Source organism: Gadus macrocephalus, chromosome 9 (assembly GCF_031168955.1).
Source record: "Gadus macrocephalus chromosome 9, ASM3116895v1".
Taxonomy (NCBI): Eukaryota; Metazoa; Chordata; class Actinopteri; order Gadiformes; family Gadidae; genus Gadus; species Gadus macrocephalus.
In genome coordinates this window covers 118556-146007 of record NC_082390.1, presented here as the reverse complement: position 1 = coordinate 146007, position 27452 = coordinate 118556, and the positions used below count along the sequence as shown (strand labels likewise).

General features: G+C 45.3%; 2 protein-coding genes across 6 annotated transcripts in view; one reads left to right on the top strand and one right to left on the bottom strand.

Moving 5' to 3' along the window:
* Window positions 1-8337, bottom strand: part of cttnbp2 (cortactin binding protein 2) — a 58753-nt gene extending 50416 nt beyond the window's left edge. Inside the window, exons 1-2 of the mRNA XM_060060053.1 lie at window positions 8010-8337; window positions 3590-3697 (exon numbers count right to left, since the gene is read on the bottom strand). Of these exons, the coding sequence (XP_059916036.1) occupies window positions 3590-3697; window positions 8010-8090 (189 nt within the window). The 5' untranslated portion in view covers window positions 8091-8337. The remainder of the gene's footprint in view (window positions 1-3589; window positions 3698-8009) is intronic.
* Window positions 8338-13256: 4919 nt separating this feature from the next.
* si:ch211-218c6.8 (apoptosis facilitator Bcl-2-like protein 14) lies at window positions 13257-27071 on the top strand. Of its 5 annotated transcripts, none has more exons than XM_060060050.1 (7): window positions 13257-13399; window positions 16639-16735; window positions 17487-17684; window positions 18195-18257; window positions 19697-19755; window positions 26029-26286; window positions 26480-27071. In XM_060060050.1, the coding sequence occupies exons 5-7, from the start codon at window positions 19744-19746 to the stop codon at window positions 26540-26542; spliced, it is 333 nt and encodes a 110-aa protein (XP_059916033.1). In that variant the 5' UTR covers window positions 13257-13399; window positions 16639-16735; window positions 17487-17684; window positions 18195-18257; window positions 19697-19743; the 3' UTR covers window positions 26543-27071. The 5 variants fall into 5 exon arrangements, 2 of the variants coding, with proteins under 2 accessions (XP_059916033.1, XP_059916034.1); XR_009527150.1 differs by having other exon boundaries at window positions 13311-13352; XR_009527152.1 differs by lacking the exon at window positions 13257-13399 and adding an exon at window positions 13417-13590.
* The last annotated feature ends 381 nt before the right edge of the window (window positions 27072-27452 follow it).

Below are 27452 nucleotides of genomic sequence, written 5' to 3'. Positions count from 1 at the left end.
ACGGTAGCTTAGCCAGCTTTAGCCGCAACGCTAATTAATCAACGCCGATACCAAAGCCTCTTATTAATGCTCCACAGGCCTCACACAATCATGGCACGCCAGGAGAAGCTGCGGCTTGGCGAGGCCATTGTGGGAGCAGTGAAACGGCACCAGGATTAAGCCTGGCACTGGTTTTAGCGGGGATCAGGCCTTGCCTTCAAAATGAGTTACAATTGATTTACGTTTCCTTCACTACCGGTTTGACCAATATGCACCCGTTAATAGGTAGAGCCCTCCCACTGCCATGGTACGGGCGTTTGCAGGTCAATAGGCCAAACACTAATGATGTGAATACGTTAATGTGTGCTTTTTATTTGGCCATTAAAGTCAAATTCTTAATTTGGCCCACAACCATTAGCTGACAAAACGATTCAGGTGAGGGAGTCCCACTGGCGTATTGAGAGAGAAGTTACGCAAGCATGGTTTCCCCGCCATTTATATGCAGTCCCATTGAAGATCTATACAGTCAAGTTATCCTCCTTATACCCTCCAACAGGGTACAATAGGAGGGCACCAGAGGACAGGGTTAGTACCAACAGGGTACAATAGGAGGGCACCAGAGGACAGGGTTAGGGTTAGTACCAACAGGGTACAATAGGAGGGCACCAGAGGACAGGGTTAGGGTTAGTACCAACAGGGTACAATAGGAGGGCACCAGAGGACAGGTTTAGGGTTAGTACCAACAGGGTACAATAGGAGGGCACCAGAGGACAGGGTTAGGGTTAGTACCAACAGGGTACAATAGGAGGGCACCAGAGGACAGGGTTAGGGTTAGTACCAACAGGGTACAATAGGAGGGCACCAGAGGACAGGGTTAGGGTTAGTACCAACAGGGTACAATAGGAGGGCACCAGGCCTTGATGCTGGGTTGATAGAGGACATTGATTATGCATGCAGCTGGTGTCCACGGAAAGTCGCTTTTTTCAGAGATTTTTTGAAAAAGAAAGATTGTCTGGGTTAATCCCTTCTCCTGCGCCATTCTTTGTCCAAAAGATTAGAACCTTGCACTCTCTCCATCTGGTTTTCGGTGGCTTTTTCTTTTTTGTTTTTTCTCCCTATATCATCCGTCTTCGCACTTAAATCACATAAATGTCTGAAAATAGAGTCCGTTGAGCCTTATGTCGGATAAAAACAAAGGGCCGTTGCATGTTTTGCAGGGAGTCGACAGCAGGTAGGACGGCCACAAGAGGGAGGGGTGCGGAGAGGAGAGGGAGCGCGACAGGGAGGGGATCCATCGGAGAAGAAAATGACTGAGACAGGGAAGAAGCGGATAAGAGACGAGTAGAAACTTGGCCAGGCATCGAAGTAGGACAGAGAGAGTGAGAGAGTAGTGGCCGGGACAAGGACAAACATTGCCCTTGCGGAAAGGGGATTGCTAATTTCACCACAGGCCGCCCGGTTTAAACAAGGTGAATTATTGATACAAAGGAAGGCACTGAGGTGCTCCAAAAGGACACCTGGTCCCAGCCCCGATGACGTCACCGAAGAACAGCCCGGGAGATGGCATAAACGAAGGTTTATTAGGGCAGCATCGAAATGGGAGCAGTGGCAAAATACGATGTTAATCATGACCTGAATACAGCTCTGGCCCACAGAGAGAGGGCGAGAGACAGAGAGAGGGCGAGAGACAGAGAGAGGGCGAGAGACAGAGAGAGGGCGAGAGACAGAGAGAGGGCGAGAGACAGAGAGGGCGAGAGACAGAGAGAGGGCGAGAGACAGAGAGAGGGCGAGAGACAGAGAGAGGGCGAGAGACAGAGAGAGGGCGAGAGACAGAGAGAGGGCGAGAGACAGAGAGGGCGAGAGACAGAGAGAGGGCGAGAGACAGAGAGAGGGCGAGAGACAGAGAGAGGGCGAGAGACAGAGAGAGGGCGAGAGACAGAGAGAGGGCGAGAGACAGAGAGATTGGATAAGAGCTTGTTCAGAAATAGCACGTCATCCTTGCATCTGTGGAGGACAAGCAACATCCGAAGGAAGTAAGCCAGAAGGAAAAGAGTAAGAGAGGCATGGGATGGACTGAAGCACTTACATTTTGAACCTCGTAACCCCAGTTTGTATGGGTTAGAGTTGGAAAGGGAAGCAAATAAGCCGAGTGAAGATGGGCGCACCTCAAACAATACCATTTCAGCATCTCGTTGACTGCTACGTCGCACCATTCAACCACAGCTTTGTCTGTTTGCCATGGTTTGTTTAATTAGTTACATGGAGAACATAATGGCAACCATGTGCAAAAGTGCTATAGTACAGTAGTAGTAAATATTGATACAGGCAACAGAAGGTGGATTACGACCACAGGACCTTAAAGCCACTACGGAGGCCGGCTATTTTCTCAAGGGCTTGTCACTCTGTCATCCAGCTGTGATTTAACAAAGGTAATCCGAGAGGCTCCTTATCTGAGGGGAGACTCGGGGTCCAGGCACCGAGTGTTGTCCCTCACATCCACCTCTTAGCACCATTCTCCGTTTGGACTAAACCCCCATCTGTTCCCCGTCACCGTGCTACACTTAATTTAAAACCAGGTCAAGATCCCTTTTTCTGGTACACACTACATTCTTAGCGGCCGGTCGACCTTTCACACGCGCACAAAGGCTTTCTGCTCCGTATAGCCAGCACTACGGGTTAGGGTTAACCCTAACCCAGCACTACGGGTTAGGGCTAACTAACCCTAACCCGTAGTGCTGGGTTAGGGTTAGCTAACCCAGCACTACGGGTTAGGGTTAGGGTTAGCTAACCCTAACCCAGCACTACGGGTTAGGGTTAGCTAACCCTAACCCGTAGTGCTGGGTTAGGGTTAGCTAACCCAGCACTACGGGTTAGGGTTAGGGTTAGCCCTAACCCAGCACTACGGGGTCAACATCCATGGATGAGTTGGCAAGAATTAGCTGGGAACACTGTGACACTGTATTTGTGAGACCGCTAGGTGAGTGCATGACAGCTACAGAACGAGATACAACGAGAGAGATACAACGAGAGAGAGAGAGAGAGATACAACGAGAGAGAGAGAGAGATACAACGAGAGAGAGAGATACAACGAGAGAGAGATACAACGAGAGAGAGAGAGAGAGAGAGAGAGAGATACAACGAGAGAGAGACAACGAGAGAGAGAGAGAGACAACGAGAGAGAGACAACGAGAGAGAGAGAGAGATACAACGAGAGAGAGAGATACAACGAGAGAGAGATACAACGAGAGAGAGAGAGAGAGAGAGAGAGAGAGAGAGAGAGAGAGAGAGAGAGAGAGAGATACAACGAGAGAGAGAACGAGAGAGAGAGAGAGACAACGAGAGAGAGACAACGAGAGAGAGAGAGAGAGAGAGAGACAACGAGAGAGAGACAGAGAGAGAGAGAGACAACGAGAGAGAGACAGACAACGAGAGAGAGACAGAGAGACAACGAGAGAGAGACAGAGAGACAACGAGAGAGAGAGAGAGAGAGAGAGAGAGAGAGAGACCAGGGTAAATTGAAGAAGCGGGCGAGAGAAAGCAGACAGACGGATGCTATTATTAAAAAAAAAGTGATTAGATGATTAGAGAAGAGAGAAATGTCAGGACTCACCCTCAGGGTCTCAATGACCAGGTCCCGTGCTTCCAGCTCTCCCTCCATGATGCTCAGCAAGGTGAGGAGCTCTGGTTTGCTCAGACTGTCCATGTTGAACTCACATTTCTGAAAGAACACAAGACACACAGGGTTATAGCTGGAGATAACATGATGGTAAACGGGTTGGTAAATACATCATTGTAAACAAAATGGCGGTTTACATTGTGCCGTTTAGGTAGACGGAAAAGGTCAACAGCATAGTCATAAAGATGGTCTTCAAAAGCATGGGATATAACAGTTCAGTTACTAAATCTAAAAACATGTGATTTGCCAACATGTCAAGTCTAAATCCCAGTGTCCTTTTACATCTCAGCATTGCTATAGCAAAATGGATCTAGTTGTAGTCGAGTATTTAAAAATAATAATAATAATCTCCACCAAGCTTTTAAAATTCTCACAAAATTATGCCTAACACACACACACACTGGATGGCTATATGCAAATTTACTTTTAACGTGTGAAAATGTGTGTAAACACTCCTCAGTTTCAAACTGGTCCCATTAAGTCCAACAATCAAAAACCATGCGGCAACGGGTATCATTCTACCTTGAGGCTTATTTTCTCCAATTAGTCCACATTTAGCCAGGTCATTAGGCTCCGTTTTGGCTAGCAGAGGCTATAGGGCATGCCAGTGCAGATGAATAATTGGGATTGACCAGACCACTTTCCACAGCGCCTTATGTAAATTAAACGTTTTTTTGCATCTACTTGTAAAAAGATGGGAGAAAAAAAAACAACTGCATCTCACTCTCTAGTATGCGTTGTAAATTGCAGGAAAGCCCAACTTCCATCAACACCATCAGATTTACAAATTAGGATCTCTATTGCTAAACAAAACATCTGGGGTGCAGCTCGTTGTCAGGGTTCCATCTTGCATCCTTTCTGTCACATTCCCAGACATTGTGACTGAAGCTAGTTGGTCGGCATTCCGAGAGCCAGTGTCGGAATGTCGTGTTCATAAACAGTAAACGCCATTGTGTTCGTTCAACGCATAGAGACGAGGAATACGGTGAAATTCTTACATGGTCTGTTGAAAAAAGTTGAATGGGAGTGGGAGGAGGACTTGGAGGTTCACAGCATGTCCCAGAACCCCACGCTAATCAGATGTTCACAGTAGAGCTTGGTGACACATTCGTTTCTTGGGGCCGTTCCTCGACACCATCTGCTGCAATAACTTGGACACAGCCATCCTTATTCTTCTTGTGTAATATCTAGGACGCCTGTCATCGGATAGATAGTACTGTAAAACCGAGATCAACGCAAAGCAGCAATCCAACAAAAGGGAAAATCTCTCTCTCTCTGTCACAGGTTTCCACCAGAAATATGTAAACCTTCAACTCCTGCAGATGATCAGTTGCCTGTAGGGATGGACGTCTGATGTATGACCCATCTATGATCCATCCTGAAAGACGTCCATCTCTAAAGGCCTCACTGGAGCGGCCATGAGCCCAATGTGTCTTGTTGAGAGTGATCCATCGAGACCCAGGGGAGAGGGGTTAATACAGACCTGGGAGATGGTCTCCCTGAGATGGAGAAAGACTTCCTGAAGGTTAATGGTGGTTTAGGGTTAGGGTTAGGGTTATTTCATCTGAGATGGAGAAGGGCTTCATGAAGATTATTGGTGGTTTTCTGATGTTTTGGTATGAATAGTTTGAAATTGAATAGTGTCACATGTAAAAATGACTGAGGATAAATCAAGCTACCCCAATGAAGATTTTTCAAGTAAAAATGTGACTTAAGAATGCTTATTTTACAGTCCAATATCATTAGAGGTAGAACTCTGACGTCAAATCTGAGAAGCGGTTTCCAAGGACAGATTCATAGACTCAAGGCCGACCAATCGATTTTCACAGCCTGTTCCCAGAAACCCTTTCACCGTATAGGCCTTTCAGAGAATCACAGTGGAGAATCTAGCTTCTCAGTACCCAATCCCTTCTGCCCGGTCATGTGAACATGGTGTCAATGTGTGATAATGATACAAGCCAAACCAGACACAGATAAACAGACAATCAAAATATGGCAAAGCGATGAAGTTACAAAGCTGTCATAAAAAAAGGTTGGAAAAGGCTAGTCTCTATTCTCCTATCATGGGATCTATTAGCCCTATATACATCACTTGGCAGGCTTCTGTCCCACAAGCCCAAATTAAATTACAAGGGCCAGGGCACTGCCTGCAAACCTCCAACCGACCTCGCGGACATAAGTGTTTTGACTGTATTTACTAGCAGGTCATGATACAGAGAGTTGCATAATATATTTCTGCTAATAAAGGCTGATTTACATTCAAGTGATGCAATTTTTCCGACCCAAATTAAGTGATTGAAATTAAATAAAAATATTCCACTGAATGACTTGTCAGATTGCAAATGATCTTTTCAAAATAATAAGGTATCATACTTAAACCAATTGATCTCCCCACTGCTTAAATCCCAGTCTGTCAGGTCTGTGAAGGAAGGCCAGGGGGAACTGAGCTGCAGCGGGCATTTAATTGACCTTTAGCCCCTTGACCCCTCTTGAGGACTAAGTTGAGAGGTCATCAAGTTATTTTGACTAGAGAGCGCCCTCCTCTCGGCTCACACATGTTCCCCTAGGAATCAATAGGAGGTGCTGCAAAGAGCAAAGAGCTTCATCAAGCAGCCTTTGGCAAGACTGGCTGGTGATACGAAGAGCAGAAGGCCAAGACGTAGCTTGTAGCTCGGTGGCTGCACAGCACCTGTTAGCGTTAAAGCTAATCGCTAAACACAAACTCTGCCTGGCAGGGAAAGAGCAGCGAGCGTGCTCAGTGGGACACTGAGCTGTCACAGTACTCCCCGCAATGCCCGCTGAGTCACTGAAATTAAGACCAATTTAGAAAGGTGTCCGGTGAACAGACCACCCCCTCCTCTTACCCTACAGCTCACACTACCCCCATCCAACCATACACTGGCTCTGCCTGCCCCCCCCCCCCCCCACACACACACACACCTTCACTCATCAATCAGTATTGCCTCCCAACACACACACACACACACACACACACACACACACACACACACACACACACACACACACACACACACACACACACACACACACACACACACACACACACACACACACACACACACACACACACACACACACACACACACACTCCATAGGCTAGCCCGTGAATCTCTCAATCTATCGTGGCCCACCTAAAACCATCTCTGGAACTAAATGTTACCCTGGTCTTTCTAGCTAAGCATACCTCGCCTGACCACCATATGCTGCCTGGTCTACTTTTCTAGATTTGGAAACTTGGCCATATTAATGTTGATAGTACATGACGGGAATCAAGACACAGTGCAGTTCACTATGGTTAAGAGGCTAGCAGGATGTTGCCAGTTTTGCACGGATAATTAAACTAGGCCCATTGCAATGGACATGGAAGGATTTGGCCGGTTCAAACCCCCTACACCCCACTCCCGGCGGCGAGGCAACAGATTGATTAATTTGCCCAGAGGGGTGGCAAGCTGGTGTCCTCCTGGTACATATGTTGCAACCTGCAAAAATGTCTAGCGTTGGAGATCATAACTAACTGTGTGTGAACAGACCAATCTCAATTCCGATTAATGTTCACATAGTCCGCGTTTGCTGGATTAGATTGTGATCTACACCTCTGGGCATAAAAAACGGAGACGTTATAATGGTAACCATATATCGTTATACCGGACCCATAACAAGGGGTCATTGGAAAATAAGGGACATAAACAATCAGTCCATATTGAGGACTATTCTGAAGCCAAATAATAGTTATGGGGCCAATAGTCTTTAAATTGATATTGTAAGGAAAACATACTTAATCCATCACCATCTTTGGTGATGGATTGGTCTCCCTATGTCTCTCTTATCTAGCAGATGGACACATCGAAACAAAAGTAAATATAAACACGTTTTGTGATTATAATAAGCAGATCGTCCGACGACGGCCACCCGGCGGGTCCCGTGATGATAAAGAACGGGCTAACGCTCCATTGATACGGGCTACGCTTCGGCGGTTCGCCGACTCAAACAGCACAAGAACACATCCGACCGGAGAGATATCAGAGCACGGATTTAACAATAGGACCCCTAAAATAACCACCGGGTAACAGAAGCACCGCATGTCATCTCGGCTGGTTGTAAACCTCTGTTTCCGACATTTCCATATCGCCACACATTGTTCCTCCGGGATTAGGTCGGCGGCTGCTCGTCGCCTCGCAAGCCGACGCGCTTCTGGGAAACAGATGCGCGCTATTAGCTCCTGTTTTCCTGGCGTATCTCTACATCAGGGTGATCTACAGCCCTGACAAGCGATTGTATTTTATCTCACTCTCTCTCTCACGCATACACACAGACACACACGAAAATGTCTCACCGCGTCCACACTTCCCATCGCCGTGGTCGCCAGCGTTTGTATTGAAGGAGGTTGCTCCCCGCTTGCTCCCTCCGACGCCATCTTCGTACTGTCGCGGTCTGCTTGAGTGAGGGCACCACACACGCAACATAGAACCGCGCATTCGGTGATGGTTAACTATTGCGCTGCTGAGAGCGAGTCACCCACGGCCGCGGTCGCCCATTACAACAAAAAAGGAGCTGGTTATAGACTACATGTAAGCCAGTAGAGCGGGCCTCACAGGTTGTTCTGGCTAAGAGATGTTGTTGGTGAGTAGGCGGGGTCCGAGGCGTATCCAGAGGCGTATCCAGAGGCGCCCCCCCCCCACACACACACACACACATACACACACACCCCCACCCCCAGTGCTCTCTCCCTAACCGAAATGAGGTGTACAGCAACTGAGTGACAACGGCATTTGTCGAGACGAGCTGCCAGGGCCATAGCTCCATCCTATTTTTGTCTGTTACTCAGCCCACCTTTTAACAATCCCCCTGAAAACGAGCCTATTTATCGTGGCATTTACAAGCGGACATCTTCGTGTATGAATAGGCCTATATGTCTATAGTCAACAAGGAGCGGTTCTAAAATAAGATAAACTTTAAATCATTCCCTGAAGGAAATTGTCCATTGTGATGACATGTAACAGCTAAGATAGCCTTCTATTTGCCTCATTTGTTAAGGAGTAGTACAGTGAACCGAGCTCTCTCTCTCTGCCATGATGTATATCATTTAGGATTAGTGGATACCAGGGCAATGGATATATTTAGTGGCTATTTGGGTTAACCATTGCTAGGACATAATCCACTATTGGCGATGACAGCAAAGCCATGTTTCCATACGATTGCAACACATTCAACCCGGTCTGGAGTTTGGAACGGTGGTTAACTTATTATCATGTTACCACTTTCAGAACAACACATGTTTATGGAGAAGACAGTCAGCAATTCTTCATTTTGATGGAAAAGGATCTACTACACACATAGGCCTGTCCTAACACAACCTCACGTTAGAGATGCTCTCGAATTGAAACAGATAGGCCCAGAGATAGTCTGTTACAGATTCAGACTTGTTCCCCTGCAGCCCCCCTGTGTTGTCATACAGGCTGACTCATTCTCATAATTATAAAGTGGCCGCATCAGACATCGTTTTGTAATTGTCGAGGCGCCGGCCTTTTTGGAGATTTTCTATGAAGTAGGAACTACTATAAAGAAAACAAGCCCTACAGTTTTTCAAGGAAAGTGTCTCACCCCCTGTGACATGAGAAGACTATGGTTTCACTGGGAAGGAGTGGAGTCCGTTTATCCAGTGTCCACTGGTTCAGAGAGCTACATGATCTAACTCAGCAGGGCTTCAGTGCATGTATCCATGTAACGGTGTGATAATGATAATAATAAGAGCTTTATACATTTTAAATCTAGTCTGGTGGTTCATAAATACACCTAGTAATCTGTACAAATCTGGAAATTGCTTTGATTGCTTCGGTGGTGCTCAGCAAAACAGGCTTCATATAAACGACTGCTGCGGAGCTAATGAGCGCCAGGGGTATAGACTATGAGTGCCTACACTAAACCTGCTGAGGAGCAGTACCACTGTTCTGGCCCACTCACCCAAATGAAAGACAGTGCATCTGCCAAACCGAGCTAATCATGTCTGGTGTAATTGGACTGATCACTCAAAGGGGGAGGCCAAAGACTTCACAAAGAGGTCCTGCCCAGCCAGGGTCTTGTAATCAGCTGGTGGAATGACATTAGGCCACTTGGTAGCAGTATGATGCATCACACCGCATGTAAATGCTAAAAGCCTGGAGGCTCACATGATCTATCCTCAACTGGCTAACAGCTGAGCCATCTTATTAAGCGGATGTAAATCAGTTAACATCTTTTTTTTTTCAACAGCCGACTAAATCAAACTGTCACCAGTCAGTCCTTCTCAGGGGATTCCTGCCAGCTGATCTGCACATTTTTAATTTCCTGCTGCTGAAACATCAGTGCAAGCCCATTGTAATGATGTTTCAGCAACCGCTGCTGTGGCATGCCTGCTAATGTAGAAACTGGGTTCATGGCCAGTTCAAGATATGGTATATAGCTAACAGCACACAATGATGGTACTATTGGCTGGCTATAAAGAGGACTGCAGTTAAACTGGCCCCAGACATGGATAACCGATGGCAGGGGGAGCCAAGTTTGTTCATCCAGGATCCTACATGCAATCAATCCTTCGGCTCCCATTGGCTCCCATTGGCTCCCATTGGCTCCCATTGGCTCCCATTGACTTTGGCATTTTCTTTGGGTTGTGGAGAAAACGGAGGAGGAGGAGGAGGAGGAGGAGGAGGAGGGGTAGGGGTAGGGGGGGGGGGGCAGCATTTCTCTTCCTGTCAGAGGAAGGGTCCAAGCCCAGCATCACTGGGTCCAGTGTTGTGGCCGGTGAAGCGCGCTCGTTCAAGAAGAGAGGGAGAGAGAGATCATTACAAAGACACACCCGGTTGTCGGATCTCCGATTCTGGACCCCGCTTCAAGAAGAAGAACGCCTCAGGAACGGATAGACAGCAGCTCTGGAAGGGAGAGAGGGAGAGAGTCTGAAACTGGCACACATCACAGTCGGATAAGCCCCAAGGGGTTAGATATAGCTAGCTATCTCTCTATGCATCTATCGATCTGTCTATCTATTTATCCATCTATTTATCTATCTATCTATATCTGTCTATCTATCTATCTGTTTATCTGTGTATCTGTCTGTCTGTCTGTATGTCTGATTAGCTATCCATCTTTCTGTCTATGTTGATTCAGCTAAGTCTGACAGTGTTAATTATCAATGTACAGGTAGCGTGTACGGTAGCTATACTATCACTCTTCATCATAATGTATAAGTGCAGCCCCCATTTCAACCATAGACCGTTCTGCCTTCAACAGCTGCTGCTGAGAAGCAACCATGGTATTGTGTTGTCCAATCTAAAGGATGTCTCCACGAACGTTGCTCTATGTACTATGCATGCCTGCATTTTATTTTGCTTGTGTGTGTGTATGGAGGTGTGTATGAGTGCATATGCATGTATGTGTGTGTGTGTTTGTGTGTGTATGTGAATATGCATGCGTGCATACCATAAGTGTGTATGTGTGTGTTTGTGTGTGTGTGTGTGAGCTTGTGCATGCTTGCATTCCTACGTGCATGTATGTCTGAGTAGGGTTGTGTTTGTGTGTGTGTGTGCGTGTGTGTGTGTGCCCGTGTGTGTGTGTTTAACCACTCATTAACTCCTCCCCTGTGTAACTCCCCTCCTCCCTGTGGTTGCCGGTCAGGAGCACCTTGAGTCTGCGCTGACCTGGTGCACGGAGCCGGGGAGAGGGGGGGGGACAGGGCTCTCGTTCGGAAGCTGCATCTCCAACCTCCGCTTTCACAACATGAGTCATCCAGGAACTCGATGACTGCGCCGTGCTGCGGAGCTGCTTTCTCTTTCCAGGACATTCTGTCTGGAGCTATAGTACTACCTGTACGAGTAACACTTGAGTGGGCCACTCCACCACCGGTACATCGGATAGAGAAGTGGGCAAGATGACAACGCTAGAACCCAGTGCCGGAGCAGCGGCCATCACAACGACCGCTGGAGGCTCCAGTGGTCCAGGAATATATACAAGGTTCATATGTAGACATAGTAATATGAAACGGAAAGAATGAACATGATATGATGTCAAAGGGCACATGGGTTCCTTACTAGGTACAAATGTAAATAGTAATAAAAAACACAAAGAATGGAATACATAGAATGTCTACGAGAACATGCAGACAGAAAAAATAACATAAAAGAATATCGATATGTCACCTCTGAAGGGGATGACGGCTAACAGTTCAGGCAGGTACTTTAGTCCCCAGGTAGAAAGATGGGAATCGGATGGCAGGAAGTTTCTCGACATGCCACTGGGCTTGGCTGCCTGGGCGGGAACTATACGTAGAGAGAAGAGATGGCTTAGGCCCTAGGGTTAGGGTCAGGGTTAGGGTTAGGGTTAGGCTAACCCCAACCCTAACCCTAACGATACGCAGAGAGAAGAGATGGCTTAGGCCCTAGGGTTAGGGTCAGGGTTAGGGTTAGGCTAACCCCAACCCTAACCCTAACGATACGCAGAGAGAAGAGATGGCTTCGGCCCTAGGGTTAGGGTCAGGGTTAGGGTTAGGGTTAGGCTAACCCCAACCCTAACCCTAACGATACGCAGAGAGGAGAGATGGCTTTGTTTACAGCTGTAGTTACACTGGATGTGGCGTTCCTGAGTCGGACACCACAGCTTCCCACACTCACTCAGGTGATCCAAGGTGAATGCACAGCTGGATTGGAATGGATTCTCTCTTGGTCAGTGCATGGCATTGTGCTGCCAAGGTGTGCGCTGGTTTCCTTAAGGGGACTGTAAACAATCATCATCGGGGACAGACAGTGAGATATGGAACAGAAAGGGAAAGACTCGGGAGCACATCCTTCGGTTTGCTCCAGTTTGGTGTCTTTCTGCAAACTAGATCAAGTCACAATGGAGTGCTTGTATTGGCTCTGGGCGCACAAGGAGTCCACAGCCAGAGAACACACACACACGCACGCACGCACACATGCACGCACACACACACACACACACACACACACACACACACACACACACACACACACACACACACACACACACACACACACACACACACACACACACACACACACACACACACACACACACACAGAGACGGATAGGTGGATAGGTAGGTAGGTAGATAGGTAGAGAGAGAGAGAGAAAGAGTAATATTGCATTGTAATATTTATCGTCGTTAGGCTTGACATTCTACTTGGATTTTCTAATACACGGGTGCCCTCTAGGGGAAAGGCAACGATGCAACACGAATAGAACCAAAACAGAACGAGTAAACATATCAAAACATAACGATAGTAATAAAAAATAACATATTATTCCAACGTTTAATGATTGAGTTATTTGCCTACTACAATAATTATTTTTATATTAATTAATTAATTCCATTAATTCGTTATGTTTGTTTGCACGACATAATTCCCAATAGCCCATACATTCCGGTTATCAATCTGTATCCATAATCTATGGTTTGGACAATAAATAAATGTTATTAAAACAATAGGTTTGAAAAGCGTAATGCAAGCAGAAGTGCGCCAACTGTTTTGATCAGGTGTCCGCGGCAGCGACACCGAACACACCTCCTTCCACAATCGAAAGAGAAAGTTGGAAGTCAAAATAGTGAAGCGATCTCAAACGACCTTTCACATCGATCGGCAGCATTACAGCACTGCAGACATCAGGGACACTGGTAGGCCTACAACTAAAAGTGGGTTGTTTGAAGAACCTATTTTCTGCCTAGTGGTTGCTATTTAGGTGAGTGCTGCATGCAGCGCTCAACTATTCTTCTTCTTAAAGCTTCTTCTTATTTTTTCTTTCTTCTTCTTTCTTATTCTCTACAAACTTTGGGAGCTATCTCCTTCCTGAATCTTCACCTAGAGACTCCATTCCCATTTTTAATTATTCAGTTTAGTTTGGAGTCGCTCGCTTATTTTCCGATTTTTAAAGTAGGCTATTTTATACTTTTTAATATATTCTACTTTTTAAATAGGCCTACTTGTTTTTACAATGGAAAGACGGAGGAGCCTTCCGCCCATTCTCGGACACTTAGGCCTACTATTTGCCTTCGTAACTTGTTTTTGCCCCTAGCACCAATAGGAAGCGGCGCGCTGCAGCACCGTTGTGATATGTTTTGAAAGAAGCAGATCAACAAACGGAGTCGGTATAGGGTACCGGGAGCCGTAGTGTACTGGGAGCCAGTTTAGTTGAATGAGGACAGGGGTGATGTGGTCAGATGATTTGGTGCGGGTGATGATCCGGGCGGCTGAGTTCTGAATGATCTGCAGTCTGTTTATGAGTTTGGTGGGGAGTCCGTAGGGCGTTGCAGTAGTCTATGCGTGATGTGACAAATTAGTGAACTAGGATTTCAGTGGCCCTGATGCCCATGATCTTCTGTTTGTGCTTACAATGATCGTCACATAAATTCATAGCTACTCGTATTATACTGTCGTATTATCGTATTGTCGTATTATATACTGTCGGGCAGTTTGTTTACGGTTTAGTCACTTTACACACTTTATTTAGGCTACTTTCATTGCTCATTCCATTTGCATTGTGGAATTTTCATCTAGTGCATCAACAATCCACATAATGTAGGCTGCTACTACAGGACCTTGTATCAAGCCGGGATGTACGAAACAGCTTTAAAAAAGCGCTTTTTCAGGGGCGGCGACGCTAGGGAATATAACAGTGGCGTGAAGCTTAGTTGGGCGGCGCGGCGCCCAACTACCTTTTTTTCCGTCGCGGTTTGCCTACAGGGCAGCGCACCTGCATTAATTAGGCCTATATCCGTGAATTGTCACAATTTCTCAGAATCAACCTTGAAAGTAGAAACGGGTGGCCAAAAGCTGTCATATTGTTAGAAATGTGTGCTTTTGGCACAAAAATAAATAAATGATGTGTCCCAGATCATGAATGAATAGATTAAATAGATTAATAGACGTGACTCTCACATATTTCCGTGAGACTGGGTTGTTTCGGCTTCAGGGCGGTTGCCGCGCGGTGGTGTGAGAGCAGCTGAAAGTTTCAACACGGGGAAAGCTGAGCGGTAGGGCAAAATCTGTGCGCGTTCACGTAGGCGGCAACCGCTTCCTGGTCCAACAGCCGCGATTGTAACCGCCTCCCTTCTGCCGCCCTTCCCTCATTAAAATGAATGGAGTGAAAGCAGATGAAAGTCTTACATTTCGGCTGGTTTTAAAATAAACTGGTGGGATTATTATAATTATTTCTACAAATATCAATCAACACCATACCTTTCATATGGCATATCGTTTGTGCAGCTAGTAGGCCTACCACTATTACTTCAGCTACTACTACTACTAATACTTCAGCTACTACTACTGCTACCATTCGGCCTACTACTAGGCTACTACTACTATTACTACTACAGCTAGTACATACCACTACTACTACTATCCTCCAGCTTTGACAGTAGCTTCCAGCTTTTGCAACAATGTAGGCTATTTCAGCCCTTTGCCTCTTCAGATAATGCAATTCAGCATCTGTCAGTTTTCAATTTCAGCCTCCAGGTTTTTCAGCAGCGCACTGCAATACATCTGCCCTTTCAGTTTCTTCAGTTCAATCCCTTTTACATGTCTGCGTTTTTAGCAATGCTTTGCGTTGTTCGTTCTTTATTTGTTTCCAACCATTTACATTTTTTTAAATGGTGTGCATGTTTATATTGTTTCCTCCATTTAGACTTTGGAACTTTGTTCAAATCCCTTTGCTTGTTTAAGCCATTTAACCTCTCTTTACGTCTTAATCTATGTTGCTTTATTAAAACATATTTTCAGCCTCACTTTGTACTACAGCACTTACCGCATTTTCAGCAGGAAATGCATTTTCTAGTTTAGTTTTGCTATTCTTGAACAAATTCATTGAGTAAATAGGCCTACAAATAAGTCTACTTCAACTGAGTGTTTGCTCCAGCAATTAAATAACAAAAGAAGGTTAAAATGTAAGGAAACATAATATACTTTTCTATTGATACATTTTTGAAAAACCTTGTTTTATCAATTGTGGATGAAAAACTTGATTCACTTAAATTTGCTTACCAGTCAGGGAGAAGTGTTGAGGACGCAAAGCTTTTAATACTCAATAACTTATACAAACATTTAGAAAAGCCACAAGCGCGTGTCAGGCTTTTGTTTGCAGGCTTTTCATCGGCATTCAACACGATACAGCCGCATCCTTTAATAGAAAGATTGCTATGTGATTTTAAATTGCCCCACCAGCTCCTATTATGAATTTTGGACCTCTTGACTGACCGAGTGCAGAGAGTGCCTGTAAATGGCAGTATCTCAGTCTCTTACTATGTCAGGCTCACCACAAGGGTGGGTCCTTTCGCTCTTACTCTTTATTATGTATACTGACGGATGCAGGAGCAGTCAGGAGGAAAAAAAATTCTGACGATACCGCGTTACTGTCCCTTCTCCAAGGCTCAGATTCAGACCGCAGGAATGCTCTCACTGATTGTATTTCTTGGTGTGATGATAAATTCTTGGACTTAAATATATCCAAAAAAAACAACAAGGGACTGATTATAGATTTTAGACGCAACAGAAATGTAGCCAAAGAGTGTATCATACATAATGAAAATGTGGAAATAGTTACATCTTAGAATTATCTGGGTACTATTTTCTATGATCACCTTAAGTTTGATGTGCACACTGAGGCTATTGTGAAGCGAGGGCCACAGAAAATTCACCTTCTCTAAAAAACGAAATTCCCTTTCTGTCAGTCCCGTCATCCTCTGTCGTTTTTATCAACCTTTTACTGAGCGTCTCCCGAGCTTTTCTTTTATCTGCTGGTTTCACAGCCTCACAGTAAAAGACAGAAACAGCCTGAATAGTATTGACAACAACTGTTCCAAGATCACCAGAGTAAAACAAAGGGACTTGAGTTCTTCTTGCAATCGGCATATCATCCAGGAAGCAGCAGGTATTTTGGTTCTTCTGGTCATGTTCTTACAAGAGAATTCTCTGTGTTTCCATCAGGGCATCGCTACGCTTCACCTGCTTGTAGAACTAACCGCCATTCCACGTCGTTCACCCCTCTGCAATTCGACTACTACAGTAGATGCTTCGTAGTTGGGTATGTGTATTTGTTGTTTGTTTGTTATTGTATGTACAACAAGCTGCTCAAACAAATTGCCCCTAGTTGGATTAATAAAGTATATTGTATTTTATTCTCTTCTATGAAAAAATAATAAATTCTTGAATATGATTGGTGTACATGTGAAAATAATGAGAGCTCTTTATTACGTGGAAAAAGAAAACTCAAAGGGTCTATACAGCCTGCCTCATCAATAAATGTAGACAGGGCATGAGCCATCTTGGATGGAGACACAGATTTGGAGCTAGATCAGTCCAAGGTCGGTTCCATAACACAGTCTATGTCACCGCCGAAGATCAGACGTTGAGAGTTCATGTTAGGTAAAACAGATCAACCTAGATGTAAAACTGGCATCATCCCAATTAGGACGGTATATACAAGCAAACTGTGTCTAGAATATTAAAGAGGGAGCCAGTCACTATGACCAAACGGGCCTGTGGGTCTGCTATGGACTCAGTAAGAGTAAACTGTACATTTTTGTGTATTAATATCGCTGTTCTTTTTGCCTTGGTATTGAATTGTGAATGGTAAAGTTGTCCTACCCATTGTTTTTTAAGTTTCATATGGTCTGATGCTACCAAATGCGGTTCTTGTAAAAATGCTATTTCTGTTCTTAATTTTTTAAGGTGGGCAAAGATTTTGGCCGTTTCACCGGCCCTCTCATGCCTTTTACATGCGTATTGTATTCTCTTCTATTAAACTATTTCCCTTATAACCTTGCAATATGAAGATTATGGATGCAAGCAGAGATGACATGGAGGAAGAGGAGGAGAGTGACGAGTTTCTGCTGCTTGAAGAATACTGAATACTGCGCTCGGCAGGAGAAGCTCAGGTTACGTCGTTCTGGCGTTGGCGTAGGCAAACAAATACATAGCATCTGGCTGGCATTCAAAAGGCACAGGCTTGAAACGATCATCAATTTCATCAGGTAGGCCTTAAAAGTGTGTGTGTGTGTGTGTGTGTGTGTGTGTGTGTGTGTGTGTGTGTGTGTGTGCGCGTGCGTGCGTGCCTGCGTGTGCGAGAAGGAATTTGCAGATAGACGCGCTGGATAAGTACAAAGGCCGAGGGAAATCCCCCCCTTTCAATTGCGTCGCCAAAATCCATGTTTTTCATTGCAGACGTTGAAGGCTTCCTTCCAAATGTGATATTTTTTTCTCCATTCTACCACACTATTTGTGTTACCATAAGATGTGTCCTAAATGTTGACCATTGATGCCGATCGTAGTCCACCAACATAGTTGTTGAGAACCTCTGTTCTGGAACACCAGCTTGATTAACCGGTTCATCCCAGTCGTGTTTCATACCAAAAGTATCACAGTGTCAATCCCCACTCAATCATCGGCCCCATTGTAAAATCGATATATATTGAACATATGCATGGAAAGATTAGATGCTAGCAGGAAATCATGATGTGCTGAATATGTTGATGTGTTTGCAGACTCAGTGCCGATTGCAGAAGGTGATCTGACTGTTGATGACTCTAGTTCAGAGCCCCAACAAGGTCTCTGTGTGTGTGTGTGTGTGTGTGTGTGTGTGTGTGTGTGTGTGTGTGTGTGTGTGTGTGTGTGCGCGCATCTTAATGATGTCTCACACAGTTAAAGGACAACTTTATTTATATTTAGGATTTTTAACCTGGATTTAATATTTTTTGAGATTGGTTCCACAACGCTGCAGCCGTAATCCATGAAAATGAGCTGCAATGTAATCTTCGAGCCAATACCATCCGCCAACACATGTCCCCTAAAAGTACTCACTTTTGCCACTGACTCAGATTATGGAAAGGATCCTGACAGATAGTTAGGTATTTGTGGTGTATCTGTGGATACCTTAAATTCCAGTTTTGATATACCGGTACACATCTTAAAAAAAATTGTTTGGTTTCGATATCTCATTGCATTAGGTCAGTGAGTAATTCCTCATAAGCGCAATTCACCAAATAGCCTAAAGGGGGAACAAATTCACACATAAACGGCATTTTCTATTAAACCACTGTCTGTGTCTTTGTGTGTGTGTGTGTGTGTGTGTGTGTGTGTGTGTGTGTGTGTGTCTGTGTGTCTGTCTGTCTGTCTGTCTCTCTCTCTCTCTGTGTTTGGATGTACGTGGGTGGGTGATGGGAGTAAAAAAAAAATGCTGCAGAACAAAGACTGAGGCATCTAGTAGTAATGACTATACCCACCATGATCCGCTTGCAGTCCTAAGGACTGCAACTAGGACTCACTGAGGTGTGAGTGGAGTTGCATGAAGAGAACAGTGGAACCATGGGGGAGAGCTGGAGAGTAGAGAGCTTGTTTCCTGGACCAGGAAAAGCGTACGTTAGCGTTATCGAAAAGATTTGGGTGAAGGAGAGTTGAGATGGTCGTGACATTAGGGAATTATCCCACGACGCAGGATGGTAGGGGTCCTTTCCATAATGATATAATATAATCTGAGCCAGTCAGTGGCAAAAACAAGCACGTTTAGAGGACTTTAACCTTGCAGCCCTTTTAAGATTACGGCTCCATCATTCTCTCTCAACACTGAACCAATCTCTAAGAACGTTGTCTGCATTAGTCCCTTACACCCACAATTATTGGATAACAGGGTCCAGGTTGAAAAATCCCAAAGTGTTCCTGTAAACAGCACAGTTAATTCAAGGTCATTAAAGTTCAGGACAGCCTGAACTAAACTACAAACAGCACTTTCTGTCAAAGTCCCCCTAGTTCTTCTAGTGATCTGAATGTTAGAACTCCCTACTGACAGCTACGGTATATCTATGTTTATCAACAGTCATTGATCCACTTTATACAATTTGTCAAATCAATTCGGGAAATACACTTGAATCGATATATGTACAACTATTGTTTTATATAAAAACTGATTAAAATAATAAAAAATATAAAATGATATAAAGACTATATATATTATAAAGCTTTATATCAACAACATTTCTTTGTCTTGCAGATTTGGTGGAGAAACTCGTGGTGTTGTTGAAAAAAGAAGGAGACGACATGAATCAGAAGGTGAGTGTGTTTTTTATATGTATATGTTTGTGCAAATTGTCTGTTCTCACATGTAAGGTTAGGTTACCTTTATTATCCCAGAGGGGCCATTTCTCCCATAAAGACTCGATCACTGATAAGTATGAACAGGATTTATTTAAATAACGACATGGGAATATTTTGCATGGTAAATCTTTGGCATGAGCCCCGTCACTGATCCAGGGTGACGTGCGGACTCGGCGTATCCTGCCAGGACTAGCAGGGGCGGAGCCTTCCCCTGGACAAGTAGACTGAGGCCGACCTGGTGGTGGTGGGGTGGATGGAGGTGCGTTGAACGAAGACCTGAGCAGCACAGACATATGTTAGACTACTCTTTATAGAGCAGGTGTAGGCAGGTGATTGGTAGCTGGTGATTGGTGGCCAGCCGCGCGTGATTTGAGTCCTCCTGGTAGAACTACCAGCAAGCTTAACATTTTTCCCATAAAGACTCGATCACTGATAAGTATGAACAGGATTTATTTAAATAACGACATGGGAATATTTTGCATGGTAAATCTTTGGCATGAGCCCCGTCACTGATCCAGGGTGACGTGCGGACTCGGCGTATCCTGCCAGGACTAGCAGGGGCGGAGCCTTCCCCAAAAGAGAGGACGTAGGCCTACGCCGGAAATAGGTGATAACTCGGCATGTCCTGCCGGGACTGGCAGGGGCGGAGCCGACCCCAAAAATAGAATAGCGAAAGGGGGTAATGAGACCATACATACCTGCGTAGAAGAAGTGGACAAGGATCTATACTGCTTCTGGAAGATAAAAGGCATACCCAATATACGACATATTAAGAGTCAATCATACATACCGTAAAACGATAAGCTTAAAACCGTCAGCGAGATCGATGAATCACGTAAAAGCAGTTGACATGAAATGAAACGAGATCAATTAAAATTTAGAGCACTCTGCAGCTGTTACGCAGCGAGCCACGAGTGCTTTCGTGCTGTACCAACTGCCGTGGTCGATTCACTCTCCGGGGTCGCTGCGTGACCTGAGTGCTTTCGCGTTGAACCACCGACGTGGTCAACGAACTCACGAGTGCCCTTGATGTGCCACCGACGTGGTCGCGCACTCACCGGTGTTGTTGCAGCAAGTATTGTGAACTTCTATGTTGAACACCGACGTGGTCAACGAAATCACGAGTGCCCTTGATGTGCCACCGACGTGGTCACGCACTCACCGGTGTTGCTGCAGCAAATATTGTGTACTTCCGTGTTGAACACCGACGTGTTCAATGAACTCCGAGTGCCCTGCACTTGAGTGTTTGATATTATGCCACCGACGTGGTAATTAAATTTGCATGTGCCCGAGTTGTGCCCACCGACGTGGTCAACGCACTACCAGGGTTGCTGCAGCGAACGTGGAGTTCTGTGTTGTACCGCACCGACGTGCGCAACGAACTCACGAGTGCTTGAGTTGTTCCCACCGACGTGGGCAACGCACTCACCGGGGTTGCTGCAACGAACTAGAGTTCTGAGTTGTACCGCACCGACGTGCGCAACGAACTCACGAGTGCTTGAGTTGTTCCCACCGACGTGAGCAACGCACTCACCGGGGTTACTGCAGTCAAACCATGAGTATTAGATAACGTGCCACCGACGTGGTCATACTCACGAGTGCCCGAGTTGTTACCACCGACGTGGTCAACGCACTCACCGGGGTTGCCGCTGCAACCTTGAGTTTTATTTTCCTATTTACGCCACTGACGTGACAGCGAACTCAAGAGTGTTTTCTAGATGATCCACCGACGTGGTCACACTCGCCGGGGTTGCTGCAGGTTAACCTGAGTTATGAAACCGAATTTTGCTTTATGAATTTAGTACCCGATAACCACCACCGCCGGTAGTTGCAAATAGTGTTGCTTTTGGCAATGAAAATTATGACTTTAAGTCGTCATCAACAAACCTTTATCGCGTGAGAAAAACGAGACTGGACGCAACGTGGATGCTGGGCATGTGACAATAGCAGTGATTAAATGCATAGTACAATATAGTTGGCGAATAAACCAAGACTAAAAAGTGTTTTACGAAAATAAGACTACTAAAATGTCTCTTCATTTTCGTTGACCTAAACTCGGCGATAAAGACTTATAACGTTATTTTGTTCGACTGGAACTTCAACTGTTCCAGACATAACATCAATTTTCAACCATTTACCTTATTTAACAAAACTACGCACTTGTAACTTCGATAATATCTAAATGGAAATACGATAACACTGGAAAGAGTATGAATGTAACTAAAACTAATAAAAACTAAAATGACAGCTTGACACAAGACTAGACCAACACTAGAAAGGAAACAGGCCACCAAAACAGCTATGGTTGAAAACGTGTAAAACCTGTCTTAACCGACGTTAGAGAGCATCGTGTGCGCTTGAAGAAAGAACCTTGAATTTGACCGGATGTAGGACGTCGAGTTCTGTGTTGTACCGCACAGACGTGTGCAACGAACTCACGACTAGTGCCTGAGTTGTGCCCCAGTTGTGCGTTGACGTGGTCAACGCACTCACCGGGGTTACTGCAGTCAACCATGAGTAATAGATAACGTGCCGCCGACGTGGTCATAGTCACGAGTGCCCGAGTTGTTACCGCTGCGCTTTGGTCAACGCACTCACCGGGGTCGCCGCAGCGAACCGAGTTTTATTTTTTACATGATATACCACCAACGTGACACCAAACTCAAAGAGTGTTTACTAGATGATCCACCGACGTGGTCGAACTTGCCGGGGTTCCTGCAGGTTAACCTTGAGTTATGTAGCCGAATTTTGCTTTATGAGTTTAGTACCTGATAACCACCACCACCAGTAGTTGCAAATAGTGTTGCTTTTGACACCGAAAATTATGACTAAATGTCGTCATCGACAAACCTTTATCGCGTGAGGAAAACAATGCTGGTCATATGACAATAACTATGATTAAATGCGTAGTGCGATGTTGTTGGCGAATACAAACGAGACTGAAAGTGTTTTACAAAGTAAGACTGCTAAAATGTCTTAATTTCCGTTGACCTAAACTAGGTGATAAACTAATAACGTTTTGTCCAAACGGAACTTCAACTGTTTAAGACATAACAACATCAATTTTCGACCGTTTACCTTATTTAACAAATCTACGCACTTGTATCTTTGATAATACCTAAACGGAATTTCAATATGTTGCATATTCTTGAAGAAAGTTGTCCAATCCCGGGATGCTTTTAACTGACTTCATTTATTATAAAGTCGGCATGTTTCGGTATGGTAACTGAAGCTTAACGGAGGGAATTGTATCTAACGCGTGTGAGAGGAAAATACCGTGATCTACTTCGACCCACCGATCTACTTCGAGCCACCCCGGGCCTAAGCCCGGGGTGGCTCTCTGGCCTCTGGCTCTCTGGGCTCTCGAGTTCGAAACCATCCGCTAGAGAGGACGTCAAGTGGGCGTGGCCTAGTGGGCGTGGCCGGGGTGACGTAAAGGCTTCGGCTCCTTCTGTGGTGGAGCAGCCTTCAATAAGGTCTTGCTCCCCTTGTGGCAATGTGAGGGAAAATGCAGCTCCTTAAAATACTTATCACATATCACTAGAAAGAGTATGAACGTGTCTAAACTAATAAAAACAAAAGTGACACCTTGACCCAAAGACTAAACTAGAATGGAAACAGGCCGCCAAAAACAGCTGTAGTAGCAAACGTGATAAACCTGCCTTAACCGACATTAGAGCATCGTGTGCGCTTGAAGGAAGAACCATGAATTCGACCGGATGTAGGATTCGTAAGCTGTGGAAGACCGCCTTCCCAGCCGTTTGATAGACGCGACCGGCAACCCTTGTTCAGCGGCTGTGGTTGCCGCTCCAATCCGGAAGGAGTGGCCAATGTAGGGGGGGAGATGGTGGGCCGCACCCTTCTACCACCGTCGCGAGATTGACTCTGAACCACCCTTTAGTCATTGGCAGGCCGCAAATAAACAGGTGATTCGGGGACGTGCGTTGCCGAAGCTTGAGATAAAGGAACATGGAAGCGTAAGGACAGAGTTGTTGATTCTTGAAATGATAATAGTAACAGCTGCTCCTAGGCTATCGCTTTTAGATGAAAAATGCCTTGCAGAGAAGGTGACATCAGCGAAAGTCAGGCCCCGTGTAGGGGAAAAAGTCTGAGTAGGAGACGTGTACGCATAAACCCAACGCATAAACCCGCGAACGCATAAACCCGTAAAACGCATGAACCCGTAAAACGCATGAACCCGTAGAACACATGAACCCGTAGAACACATGAACCCGTAGAACACATGAAGCCGTAGAACACATGAAGCCGTAGAACACATTAACCCGTAGAACACATGAACCCGTAGAACACATGAAGCCGTAGAACACATGAAGCCGTAGAACACATGAAGCCGTAGAATGCTGTGAGAAACACTGACTCGAGTAATATGTTAAAATAAGGATGAAAACTCCCAGAGAGAGCACACTAATCTATTCAAAATATCGAGTGAGTTGGAGTGGCCAACACACATAAATAATTGTAATACACCAAAATTGTTAACTGACATACATGGCTAAACAAGCAAATTAAAAATGAAATACCCCGTGTAGGGGAAAAGTCTGAGTAGGAGACGTGGACGCATGAATGCATGAACCCGAGAACGCATGAACCCGTAGAACTGTGAGAAAACACCGTCTCGAGTAATATGTTAAAATAAGGATGAAATCTCCCAGCTCTGAGAGAGCACACTAATCTTTTTGAAATATCGAGCGAGTTGGAGTGGCCTACACGCGTAAATAATTGTAATAGGCCTACACCAACATTGTTAACTGTCATACGTAGCTAAACGAGCAAATGAAAAATTAAATACCAACGCGACTGAAGCTATTAACAATAAGACTATAAATAATCATATAAAATGATACCATAATGTACCTGTTCTTTGTCTTTGGATCTTTTGAATAAATTGAACGATATGTGAATCGCATTGAGAGTTAGTGAGCAGCAGCTGAACCAATCTAAAAGGCCCTTCGTCAATAAAAACGTTAGTAATAATCAGTTACCACAGTGCCTAAAACCCATCAACTTCATTCATGTTAAAGTGAAGGGAAAAACCTCAGACACAAGGAGTTAACCAAACAGTGCACGGTATAAAGATAATTATGAACCTTTGATTGCGAACGTAGAGTTCTGTGTTGTACCACACCGACGTGTGCAACGAACTCTACGAATTCAACCGGATGTAAAATCCGTATGCTGTGGAAGACCACCTTCCCAGCCGTTTTGACGCTGCTTTGTTATCGCAAAACATGGTTAGACGTTAACACCGCCATGCTTTGCCCCACAGAACGCTAGCTGCTGCGATAGGGTAAAGCTCGAACAGCGCAGACGACTCTGACCCGAGGGCGAACGTACCAGCTTCGACTGGCCATCCCTCAGCAAACCATTGCCCTTGGAAGAAACCCCCTAACCCAACCGAGGGAGCCGCATCCTGAAGCTGGACTGGTAGAGCTGTGAGAGAAAATACGCTGCGGGGGCTAACGCGGGGACTGCAGTAGCCATGGTAGCAGGGCACGTGCAAGGTGCGTAGCCTGTGAAGGCGGAGGAAGCCGAGCCTGATGGTTGCTGGAAGTAGAAAGGCGCCGTGGCGACCGACGACAGCGGGTTGGGGCCTGGACCCGTCCGGGAGTTCCGCATGGCGTTTCGACGGCGTCCATCCTGGCGCCAATGCTTTGCACCAACTCGGCGAGGGTTTGTAGAACCGGGCGGATGTCCGTGTTGGGAACTTGTTGGTGGTGTTGTTGAGGATACCGGGGACCGAAAAGAACGGCTTTCTGCGCTCGCTTGCCGGGACCAGAAGTAGTAGGCCGACCAGCACGAATCCGAAGTTATGACCTCTTGGTGTGTATTAACCGACGTAGCAACTAAGCGACGAGATATGCGAGATAATCAGAAGCACAGTAAAGCAGCAGCATGCGTTGAACGAAGACCTGAGCAGCAAAGACATATGTTAGACTACTCTTTATAGAGCAGGTGTAGGCAGGTGATTGGTAGCTGGTGATTGGCGGCCAGCCGCGCGTGATTTGAGTCCTCCTGGTAGAACTACCAGCAAGCTTAACATTTGCTGCACAGCCAGCAGTAATACAAATCAAGAATCGACACACAAACAACTCACACAAACAAAATGGAATGACATGATGTTAATCAGAAAGCCCTTCTCCCTTCTCCTCACCTCGTGGCCTCTCCTTCTCTTCTCACCGCTCCTCTGCTCTCTCTGTCCGGCTGCAGATCCAGCAGAACGAGGAGCTGCAGCAGCTGCTCCAGGGAGCCTTCAGCTACTCCCTGTTTCAGAGGTTGATGGCCGCACTGCAGGGGGCCCCCCCGGCCTCTGAAGCGAGGCTGCGGAAGGAGCAGATCGCCTGGGTCTTTGAGGTGACGGACAGGCTGTCGACCATCGACCAGATCCCCAAGAGGAGAGCGCTGAGCTTCGGCAGTCGCTTCCTCCGCCAGAACCACTCCGACTGGGTGCAGCAGCACGGAGGCTGGGTGAGAATAAGAATAAAGAATAGACTAGAAGAATAGACTCCTCCATTAAACGGGCTTGAAGGAAGGAACGTCATTCTGTGATGCCTAAGATAATTCTCACCATGATAACCCTTAAGAACATTATTAGGAGTCAATCGACCCACGATTACAGAGGTGAACCTGCTGCCATCGTCTCCCTTTCTCTCCTGTTTAGGAAGGAGTGCTTCCGGTTAAAGGTGAACATGGCCTCACCTGTACGTCAACAGACCTGTCCTGAGAGCAACAACGTTCTCTCTGTTCCTACTCAATCTTTTTAACAACATGACCTTTTGTAATTATAGAGGCCAATCTTTTAAATGACCATTTGTTAAATTATGTGTTCTCATAATGTTATCTAATTTGTTAATAATGTACCCCTATATTATGTGTTTTACGACCTATTTTTGTATCCAACATTATTGTACACCGATGTGATCGGTTGTTTTGTTTTTGTTTCTGTATAGAAGTGCATTCTGGGTCATTGACCGTTAGTTAAGACTTAGCACATGCCATGGCTGCTGATGATGTACCGAATATGAAAACGCATCACATTTGTACCTTACAGTTCTGATTTAACCGTCTCAACAAGAATATTTTAGACCTGACTTAGAGGTGCTGTTTGTGTATGTCATGCAGAGTTTATTAGTTTTAGAAAAATTGAACCAAAATTGTTTTTCCATTAATGTTTTGCATTCTATTCATTTTTTTTATTTTTTTTTATTTTTTTTTTCAATTGTATTACAAATAATAAACAGCAGTGCTTTTTAGCGATTTGCCCATTAATATGCTCTTTTGAAATGTAATAGGCCTTCCTTCATCACAGAAGTGTAATGGGCGGGATGAAAAAAAGGGGCAGCTCATTCCATTCCCCATAACAGTGCCCACAATGAACATCATGAGAACATCTATTATCATTTTTACATTTACATTTAGGGCATTTAGCAGACGCTTTTATCCAAAGCGACTTACAATAAGTACATTTGTCATAAGAAGTGCATCAATATATCGCTGTCGGTACAGAAAGGATGTTCATAGAACCAAGTGCAAGTACCACAATCGCTAATCAATTCCCCGTGTTACAGCCATGATAGCAGCTGCAGTTGCTACACAGTTACGTATATGGATGGATGGATGCATGGATGGATGGA